At 35.4% G+C, this 11,523-nt stretch overlaps 1 protein-coding gene across 1 annotated transcript in view; it reads right to left on the minus strand.

Moving 5' to 3' along the window:
* Nucleotides 1–1,501: 1,501 nt before the first annotated feature.
* Nucleotides 1,502–11,523, minus strand: part of LOC106469387 — a 33,996-nt gene continuing 23,974 nt past the window's right edge. Inside the window, exons 5-6 of the mRNA XM_013929878.2 lie at nt 7,403–7,489; nt 1,502–5,311 (exon numbers count right to left, since the gene is read on the minus strand). Coding sequence (XP_013785332.1) covers nt 2,822–5,311; nt 7,403–7,489 — 2,577 coding nt within the window. The 3' untranslated portion in view covers nt 1,502–2,821. The remainder of the gene's footprint in view (nt 5,312–7,402; nt 7,490–11,523) is intronic.

The raw sequence follows: 11,523 nt of genomic DNA on the forward strand, positions 1-11,523 counted from the left end.
AAAAACATAATAACAAGTGATTGTGTAGTCTAATGTGGAGGTAAGGAGGTGCCGATCACCACAACCACACCGAAGTACCACGTCTAATCTCAGTTTGATATTAGGGTTAGCTACGTACAAACAATGTTCGTTGTAGGTCACATAGAGACAAATTTATTTTGATAAAAAATCTGCAAATAAAACGGCTGAAATGTCTACCTTTACATAGTAAATTATCTCTACACAACAGCGACATACACATTTACCCACAATCCCCATCGATGACACGTGATTATTATGGCATATTTCTTATCGAAGGCTCTGAAATCAATAAAACTGACAGATTATTACTATTAAGATGATAACTAAAAATAGTAGATCTCGAAGGTAATAATGAATTGTATCTTAAACATTCTACCTTTCTTGGAAATGTAATTGCTGTAGCGCCTGCACCTCTTGGAAATGTAATTACTATAGCACCTGTTACATTTCCAAGAGATGTTGCTGTAGCGTCTGCATCTCTTGGAAATGTAATTGCTGTAGCGTCTGCATCTCTTGGAAATGTAATTGCTGTAGCGTCTGCATCTCTTGGAAATGTAATTGCTGTAGCGTCTGCATCTCTTGGAAATGTAATTACTGTAGCACCTGCATCTCTTGGAAATGTAATTGCTGTAGCGCTCTTACGTGGAATGTTTGTTTGTTTGTTTTAAATAAAGCAAAGCCACATTGGATTACTGCTGTGCCCACCCCAGGGAAGCGAATCCCGAATTCTAGCGTTGTAAGTTTGTGGACTTACTGCTGTCCCACCGGGGGACGGAATATAAAATGAAGTATTGATGACTGATAATATACAATTGTACAAAGTTTTCCATTAATGAAATTTTTCGTCGAACCATGGCTAGTGAATGAAAGGGAAATTTGAGAATCACTTACTTTCAAAATATAAAATTAACAGCTGTGGATTTTACATTAAAGACGCATACAAACATATTAATAAATGTTTAAGTAGCAAAGGTAAGATTTTATAAATTCATTTTACGGAGATATAAAGAAAGCTGAAACATAAAACACCATTTTTCAAATATTTTAGTGGATACACAGCTTTAACAACAAAAAGATAGAAAAAGAAATTACAAATTTATTTAAAAAACCATGGTGAGTTTCTTCCTGTATAGATGGCGTTTTTTCATAACTTTAAAATTTTAAACTTTTTACCTTTAGATTTCACACTCGCTGAAATATCTATTTTTTTAGGAGTTAACGACAGTATTTAATTTAAACAACAGTAAAACAGATAAATTAAAATCTCTCTCTATATATATAATCAAAACTATGCTCTCAAATATTTTTTTCCATAAAAGAAATAATAATTAGTTTTCTAGCCCAAATTTAATGGCTATATGACTTAATAACTAGTTTAAAAAGTCCACTATTCTTCAGACTCAAATTTACATCGTAATTAAAGAAGCGAAAACCAAAAACAAGTGACAATTAATTGAATTTAAAAAAAATACTAGTTTTCGACATAAAAGGAGTGTAGAAAATAATTTGTATTTATCTGAATTACCATCCATTAAGCTCATAATAACGATACATGGATCTAAGGTGAATATCAGTACGAACTTGTCAAATCAAGTACTTTTGAAAAAAAAAGTTTAACACCGTATTTTTTGTTGCGCTAACACTTACTTAATACACTCGTAAAGCTGGCCACTGAGAACAAGGATACGAAACTATATTTCTCAACAATGGCTTTGATGATACAAAATACATTGACAAAATTTTTTCTCCTCAAATGTGATGGATCAACATTTTACAATGCACGCAATTCGAGTAAACTTCGTATCAACATTTCGAAATGATTGCAATTCGGATAAGTCTAGTATCAACATTCGAAAATCCACGAAAGCCGGATAAACATAATACCAACGTTTTACAGTCTACGCAAATCGGAAAAATATATTGCTACAAAAACAAAGTCATATTAATTATTTGAGCTCAGACACTCTTTATTATAAACCTTTCTTTTTTTAAGAAATTTGTTGTAGGTGCGTGTGATAATATGAGAACTTTACCAGCTAATTTGCTGCTACTAATATTTTTTTAGATAATTTACAAAACAGATAAAATGTTAAATTCTATCTCATTTAGTCAGGATAAACGAAACTATTTTGCATGGAAAACTTCGCGTGACATCATGCTCTAAAGTGAGGAGCTTGGTAGACACGTTCGCTGCAAAATATTTTCCCAGGCAGACCCCGGTGTCTCAGTGATAAGCTTGAGAGCTTAAAACACTATAATTAGAGGTTTGACCCCTGCAGCGTACACAACACGGATGACCATTGTGCGGCTTGTGGTAAGAAAAAAACAAGAAAACAACAATTTTCTAGATCTATACAAGAAAAGTCACATTTGTTTTACTGTATATTTGATATGTCCTGATATACTTTGTTAAATGTATCACCATTGACATTGAGACATTTATCAATGCCCAACATACCATATATAAAAAACTGTTTTTAAGATAAAAAGATAGAGAAAATATCACCATTGTCTCTTTTTTAAAAAGACTTTATCTTCAATTCTCTCCAACCGTTTTTATTAACGTGTTCTGTCCTTACCTCAACAAGGAAATACTGCTACAATTTTGACTTGACCAATCCACATCTTCTTAGTGCTAAAGTAAACCTAAACAGAACTCGTACAAGAAATCTGATATAGTGATGCAAAATTTACCGAGAACCTTCAATAAACAGAAGAGACTGACCCTATATTCAGATTAAAATTAGGCTTCCTGCATAATCCAATATGCTGATCTTTTCAGGACTCATATGAATTACTCTTATCTCTTGCTCCACACTGGGAAGTCATCAGTGTCTTGTTTAGACCATTTGGCCTGATTACGGTTTGACATAGTTTTCATTTCCAGAGGGCTGGACAGTGCTGAAAAAGATGATAATGGAAACACGGTTGGAGTTTGGCTGCTGACTCTCGAGGAATAGCCACTCGATTTACTGTCTGATCTCATTTTGGCTGTTGAGCTGTTTCTAAACAAACTTTCATTGGGTGGGAGAAGAGCGGAATTGTTCAGAGATACTGATGGAGAATCAGGAGGAGATGGGGTTGAAGAGGCGTCATAATTTCCCAACTGGCTAATTTTAATGAGACGAGGTATTGGGCTAGACGGGGGAGTGGAAGAAAGACTGCTTAACTTTTTAGGTAAGAGTGGGGGCACATCTCTAGTTCTTCTCTGTCTTCTGTTGCTGCTGCTCTCCCTGTACCCACTGGATTCATCTGAGAAAGACGTGAGGTCTAGTTCACTGGAGTCTAAATGGTTTCGCAAAAAGCCATGACGTTCTACTTCGGGCCCTGAATGATTCTTTTGAGAAGTGATAGATGCATTAATGTGACTGCAATTGATGTTTTGGTATTGACTATACTTTTGGTTCATATACCTGTCCTTTGCGTAGGTTTCACTGTGATTATCTAGGGATTCAAGACGTTGACTATACGCTTCATTGGCTCTTCCAGTTCTAGGCAAGTTCTTTTTGGAGTCTTGTTTAGACACTTGTCTTGTGTGATGGTCAAAGTCTTGAACCAAGGATTGTCTTAGGTCACCCATGCTTCTATGGAAATTGGGTCGTCGTTGAGTAGCACTAGAATCTTTTTCTATTGCATACAGCCCTTCGTGGTAACTAGGGCTGTACTCACTTTCATAGCTGAAGTCATTTTGGATGAAGGGACTCTGGTTTGAGTACCGATGGTTAGTACCATAAGAATTGACCTGACGATTTTCTCCACCTTGTTTTTTCTTACTGGTTTGGTAGCCAACGTCATTTTCGTCTCCAAAATAGAACGTTTGAGCCGGTGGTTTAGAGGATGAAACTTTATGCCCAGAAGTACGAGTGCTTGGTTTGCTTGCTTTGGAAGATGATGTTTTACCAGAAGGCCGTGGCAAAGTTTTTGCGTTCTGATTAAAAGAAGTATAAATTGGAGATGGAGATCGTCTCCTCGAACCACGAACTGGAGATGGAAAGGGCTTTCTTGGAAATGTTGAAGGTCGATTTTCTTCGTCTGACAAATCGACCTGAACGCAAAGATCACTTTTCTTCTGGTTTTTGCGTTGCGTTTGTACTTCAGGAGTATTGTAAATTCTATTGCATTGCCCGTCTTCAATTAATTTCGTACATCGAGGAAGAGTCTGAGAAACTGAGACATCCTCCCCGCGAAAACAGGTCTCTCTTGACGTCTTTGAACTGTCGCACGCTTTAAATATTTTATTATCTTTCTTCTGAGAATGAGATCTTTGAACGGATCCTTCTGGAGATTGATCCCGTGGACGATAGGCTCTTTGTTGATGAACTTTATGTTCTTCTTCGTTCTTTAAGCTTTGATAAACATCATCCCTGATGGACGGTGTTGATTTCCAACCAGCTGATTGTTTTTTCAGGAGTTCATGACCTTTGTAATGCCGCTTGTATGTGCCATCATTGCCCAAGTAGTATGTTTTTGGAGGTATTTTAGAGACTACTTCGCGCGTCTGTATTACAGAAGTTTGTTTTAAAGGGGTTGCAGGACTTGTAGGAGATTTAGAACTTTCTCGCCAGCTTGATGGAGACGTAGGCCGTAGAAGAGGAGAGGACCGAGAAGAACGAACCTCGGCAATTCTCTGGGGAATAAATTGTGATTCCTTGACTCCATCTAAATTCTTATTATAAGGTCGCTCTTCCTGATGTTCGAGACGCGGTTTGTCCCACGAGACGAGTCGTGGTGAACTAGTCATTTGAATCTTGATTACATTTCCACCAGCTTTGGTTCTAGTCGGTTTAGCTACGTCACTTCCGCTTTCTGAGCCAAAGTGGTTTTCCAGCCAGCGGGTGGTTTCACTATTTCTATTCATCTCTTCTTCATCAACATCTACTGTTTTCCATGTTACTGGATCTCTCCCACCTGGAAAAGTCTCTCGAATAATATTCTTGTCTCTTTCACGCTGCATCTTTTCACATAAACTTTCAAATTCACCATCATCTTTATAGTATTCGATATTTTTTGTTGTTTCTTTGGAGATCTCTGGAAGAGCTGCTTCGTCTGTCTCGTCCTCTGGTACTTCATCATCTTCCTGTTCTTCATGATGGTGTGTCCGAGTAGTTTCAGTGGTCAGCTCGCCGTCTTTCAGTTCAGACACTTCTTTGACCTCTTCTTTGTCTGTAACTTTATTCGAGCTACAAGTGTAGTGGACAAGTTTTCCTGGATAGGACTGGTTATTTTCAATGTCGTCAGTTATGATAAACAAAGCACTATCTGGAGTCATAAGCGCCCTCTGGTGAAACTCCTAGTAACAAATAATTTAAAAACTTTCAGCTTGTTAAATGTATTTTTTATATTGCTAACTTGTTTCTTTAGTGAATTTTTCATTTCTCTTAAAACTTTATGCGAATTTATGTTGATAACTTTTCATATGCGTTCGCAATGTCTCGGCTAGAATGAAACGTATTCTATAATTTCTAACAAAGAAAACAATGCAAAACACCTGTATCTATGGTCACCACACAAACCTCTATTGACTCATTAGGTTTAACTTTGTTCGGTCATCACAGAAAAAAACTAAGAAAATAGAAGACATCAAAAATTTGGTGAAATTATTATTATTTATTTACTTTAACATGATTGCAAACTTATCATTTGTTGTTTCTGGGTAATTTGATGAATATTATGTGAAACGTAAAACGGTGTTTATCATTCAGTGTCACTGAATGCTTGTTCATTATTATTCATTAGGTTTATTTGTGGGTTTCAAACGCATTACAGTGTTTAATGTTATTTATTTACATTTCAGTCTTTGTGTACTTAATATTGAGTTTAAAATGAAGAGTCATTAGTGTTAAGTGTTTTATTATTGTTTAAGTATCTTAGTGTTATTGTTTAAGTAAATTTGCGTATTTGGATGCTTAATATAATGTTTAAAAAGGCAGTGTCACCGAGTGCTTTACTGAGTGTTACCCAATAAAAAGTATTGATTTTGAATATGTAATTCTAAGAACTTATGAATGAAAGCAAAATGAATAAGTAATAATCTGTCAACCACACTATATCTGTCATATCCAGAGCCGATAAGGCCTTTCGCTTAACACCAGGGCCCATCAGGTTGGCTGGGATACGACAAACGTAGTAGTAATAGTTGATACGCTATTTATATCATCAGTTGCATGAACAACAATGTTTTGGTGTGAACTAGATTACGTAAATGAATTGTAATTATTATTTTAATTTTAATTACAAATCAGATATATCATAGGGATTAATAGCACAGTATATTTTTACTGCTAATTATTAATTCATATTATTATTATTATCTTAATGTTAAGTATTACTGATTAGCCTTTTTCTTTTCGAAATATACGGTATGTATCAAGTTAGTGATTTATTTATTTTAACCCATAAATATTAATAATTTTATGCATTTAAAGTCTCCAGGTTTTAAATTTTCGAACTATCTTTTCTTTATAAACAGTATCATAAAATCATTTAACACCTGCCATACGAGCCAGCTCTGCATCTTGATGTGGGTATAAAAAAAGGATCATTTTGGAAAGGTTTAGGTTGTTTTGATTAGACAAAAAGAAGACGTTTGGTACTACTTTCGAGATCTAGGTCGCTGGACCATACCCGCGACCTGACCCAAGACTATGAGAGCCAACATGGCGGAGTTTACTTGTAAATGTAAAGTAAAACGACGTAGCAATGAAACATGCTTGAAATGTTATAGATGTGGTTGTGCATGTGATGGTTTAAGTGTAGTGATTAAGCTAAATTGTGGGTCCAGGTCGGATGAGGGAAGAACTTATTCAAATATATTTCAATCGATTTGATATACCAGTTGAATCGGAGATTCGTCAATTGATTACTGCATTGATAACGAAATTTAAGAAACAAAAACAAACAAAAAAAAAACGGGCACAATAGTATCGTTATCTTCAAAAAAAGGGATTGGAATCACATATATAAAAAATCATTTGTTTCAATATTTTGTGGAACTAACAGTACAGTAAAGTCTAAAGATGTAGTGTTGAAGTTGAAGCAGATGCATTACAAAATGATTTCCCTAGCGATTCTCAAATTGAAAATGTAATTTCTGCAATGAAGATTAAATATAAGAAGGATGATATAATGCCCAGTATGGTAGCACCATAGTATCATCCATATAGATTTCATCGTGTGATATTTTCATTAATATTTAGTTTTAGAAGTTGTGCCGAGCTTCATTCATCGAGATTTATCAAAATAACCCTAAATAACCGGTTTCCGGAGTGACTCCCCCACCCCTCCTGTTGATCATCCTAGGCCCAATACTAAAACTTTCTGGGCTGGCTCGTGTGGCATGTGTTAAATCGACATGAGTAAATCATGATTTTCTAGTACTTACCGAGCCTGTAAGCTCATGGAAGGTTTCATTATGTAATTGCATGTTTTCTTCCTTTTTTTCCTTCATAATCTGATGAGTTTCGGTTTTCTCACTTTTTTGGTATCAAAAGTTATGGTCATAGATGTTAGTATAATTTGTAGTTTTAGTTGTTCGGTGACAAACATCGAGAACATGAGTAATATTTATCCTAGCAATGATACGTTTTCTGGCAGTTAGAATATTTTGATCTTAAAGGTTAAGGTCATATGTATTGTATCGACCTTGACCTAAGAGGTATTATCTATAAATCACTAATTGAAAGCTATAAGATTCTTTTACAACATTTAAAACTAACATTTGAGGATTATTATATAACTTCAAATAATGACAGTTGTATTGTGTTTGTTTAATGCCCGCCATGTGTATTTCTACTTCACAACCAGCGCAAAAATCTTGGCGATGACCCCGGATTCGAAACTGTACCCGGTACGTCTCGTGTTATCCATCCAACTACTAGAACAGATACAAATAAAACCTTGCTTTCAGAGATAAAGTATTAGTTATCAGGAAGTACCTTTTTGGCCACGCTTTCCATAGTCCAACAATTCTATGTTATTAAATAACACTGGACAACAAAAAATTTGCAATTGGAGGTAACTCATTTGATTCGGGGTAATATGATGGTGCTGATTTCAAAAATGTAGTCAGAATTTGTCCATCGGCTCTACATTTTGAGTTATCATAATATCTGAACATTTTATCATCAATATGTGAAATATCACGAAATCAGCTCAGTACAATAGATTTATGCTGTGAAATTAAGGTTACTTGAACAGTTTAATGGGTAAAAGGCATACATTTTTGATAACTTCAAACATTGACTGTATTGTATTGGTGTAAAATTCCATATATATATTGTTAATATATTCTATTTGTTTGTTTCGATTTAAGCACAAAGCTACACGAAGGGCTGTCTGTGCTCTGCCACTGGGGGCTATTCTATTTGTTCTCGCTATAAATTTAGTAAATTGAACGACTTTTGCTTCATTCCCACGCTCACCTGCTACGCCCGGGAATCACGAAACCCTCAGTGCTCAGTTTGCTAGAATATTCGAGAAGTCCCTCGAATGAACATAAAAGGGGCGGAGTCAAATGCCTCTTTCTCATTGCCTCTTACTCTCTCAGTTGGTTACTTTGTCTCACTCCGCGCACAGTAAAAAAAAAAAAGTCCGATATTCTTCTTCACATTATGCCTGCGATATAATCAAATTCTGCCAAACTTTTAAACTCTGGTTCTGTAAACATAATTTTTATATATTTTTAGAAAATCATTTGAAGTGCTGGCTGCCTCCAGTTCAAGTAAAGTCCAATAGTGCAAAAATCACCCAAACAATTTCTGCTACATTTGTGGAAAAATATATTCCAGTTTCACGAAGGAAATACATCCCACACAAGGTAAAGGTAGCTTACTACTGCTATTTTGGGTGTAAAATTGGTGACCAACAAAAACATTGGGCTCCACATATGTATTGTACAGTTTTGCACATCTGGCTTGACACAGTGGCTGAATAAGTAGAGACAAGTATGCCATTTGCAGTTCCCATGATATGGCGTCAGCTCAAATATAATCTAACTGGCTGTTACTTTTGCATGATTAATATTTCTGGATATTCAGGCAAAACTAAACAATACTTTACTTATCCAGATATTGCATTTGTAATGAAACAAATACCTCACGAGGATGGTCTTCTAATACCACATCCATCAGCGAATCAGGAAACAGAAAAGTTATCCTGTGAAGAAGACAATGAATCATTTTCAGCCTCTTCATCTTGTTACTATATTCCTCTGGCACCTCTACATAAACTGTCTCATCTGATCATACAAGAAGAGCTAAATTATCTGATTCGTGACTTGTCTCTATCACAGCAGCATGGGGAACTTCTTGTTGGCTCTCGTTTACAGCAATGGAATTTATTAGCTCCAGGAACAAGAGTTTCAATTTATCGAAGTCACCATCAAAGTCTTGCTTTTAACTACAGCATGGAAGATACTTTGTGTTTCTGTACAAATGTTGATGCATTAATGGAAGAATTAGGTACTGAACATCATTCTTAAGAACGGAGATATTTCTATCGACTCATCTAAAGTTAGTCTAAAAGCCGTACTTTTGCACAATGGGAACACTAAGCCTGTTCCTCATGCTGTGAACATGGAAGAAACTTATCAAAGCATGTAGATTATACTTGAAGCCATCAAATGTGATCACCATAAGTAAAACATGTGTGGTGATCTAATAGTTGTTGCACTCCTGCTATGCCTGCAGAGTAGGTATATCAGTATTGTTGCTTTTTTGTTTTGGGGACAGCCGAGATGATAAAAATCATTTCAAAAAAGAAGGAATGGCCAATGAGAGAGAATTACATACCAGGGAAACAGAATATCGAGTATCATCATTTATTGAATCCTCAAAATGTGTTTCTGCCCCCACTTCACATTAAATTGGGATTCAATAAGAATGTTGTAAAAAGAATGAACAAAGATGGTAATGGTTTCAGATATCTGTCTAACAAGTTTATAAATATCAGTGAAACAAAAATGAAAGGAGTATTTTTGTGGTGCAACAGATTCAACAAGTGCTGATGGATGATGATTTTGAAACAGTAATCAATCAGAAAGAACTTACTGCCTGGAAATCATTCACACTTGTTGTCAAAAACTTATTAACAAATCATAGAGATGAAAACTATGCTGTGATAGGGTCTAGAATGTCACCAAAGATGCACTTCTTACACTCCCATTTAGAGTTTTTTCCAAATGATCTAAGTGCAGTGAGCAATGAGAATGGTAAGGGTTTCCACCTAGATACTTCTACAATGGAACAGTGATATCAAGGACGATGGAATCCTGCGATGATGGGAGATTACTGTTGGTTCTTACAGCGTGAAACTGAGAACATATACAAAAGGCGCAACAAATCAAGCAGATACTTTGTAATAAAAATATAATATTATGATGAAAGTTTGGAACATAGCCTGAATGTATTTTTTTAAATTGGTATTACTATTATGTACTGTTTTTGAACATTCTTATCAAAGTAAAAGCTATTTTCACGATATATAAGAATATAGGTAATTCAGTTCTCTTTTTTGTATCATGAGTGGAAGTTGTATGCTATATTGTTTGCTATCGAATTGTACGGAAAGGTGTTATAGTTCCAATATATTATTGCAATGTCTTTCTCTGGTTTAGATTAAATATATTAAACCTTATAATTGAACTTTTGTTTCATTTTGTAATTGGTATCATGGAATTATAACAATGTCCACAACCAGCCCACAGACAGTGTGAGACGTTGTGGGTTTAAGTACATCAGGCCTAATTGGTATTATGAGCTTACTATCATGCCCAAAACCAGCCACGAATGGTGAAAGATCAGCGTGGGACGTTGTGGGCTTAAATACTCACGCCTTAATCCTTTTTATTGTTGTTCTTCAGTTGCTTCCCTAACAGTTTTTGACCTGCAATTTGGAAGTTAAATAAAGAAACAGGATACTCCCAAAGCCTTTTCGGTGTTATTTTTGTAGTTACCTCTTCCAAGTTTATAGTTTCAGCAGTTCTGCAACTGGTGTAATTCTTTAATTTTGCCTTATTTTAGTCATGTGAGATTTGAATGCATTAATGATTGGTTATATATGTACTTTATATACATATATTTATACTAGATATACTTTCACAGGGTCTCCGAACGTGTTCTGTGTCAAGAGTAAATAAAACCAAAATTAAGAGTAACACATGTTTTTATTTCTTGCTTTTGAAGTTCATATGTCATGCTGTGTTGTAGTCTACAGTGTGCATACTTCTTCTCGTGATTCATGGCAAGCGCACGTTTTACTGACGTCACGACTGTAGGAATTACAACGTTGTGACGTTATTTTAGTAAATAAAACCAAAATTAAGAGTAACACATGTTTTTATTTCTTGCTTTTGAAGTTCATATGTCATGCTGTGTTGTAGTCTACAGTGTGCATACTTCTTCTCGTGATTCATGGCAAGCGCACGTTTTACTGACGTCACGACTGTAGGAATTACAACGTTGTGACGTTATTTTAGTGTCTACTGACTGACTGACAGATAACCAA

Source organism: Limulus polyphemus, unplaced genomic scaffold (assembly GCF_000517525.1).
Source record: "Limulus polyphemus unplaced genomic scaffold, Limulus_polyphemus-2.1.2 Scaffold3460, whole genome shotgun sequence".
Lineage (NCBI taxonomy): Eukaryota > Metazoa > Arthropoda > Merostomata > Xiphosura > Limulidae > Limulus > Limulus polyphemus.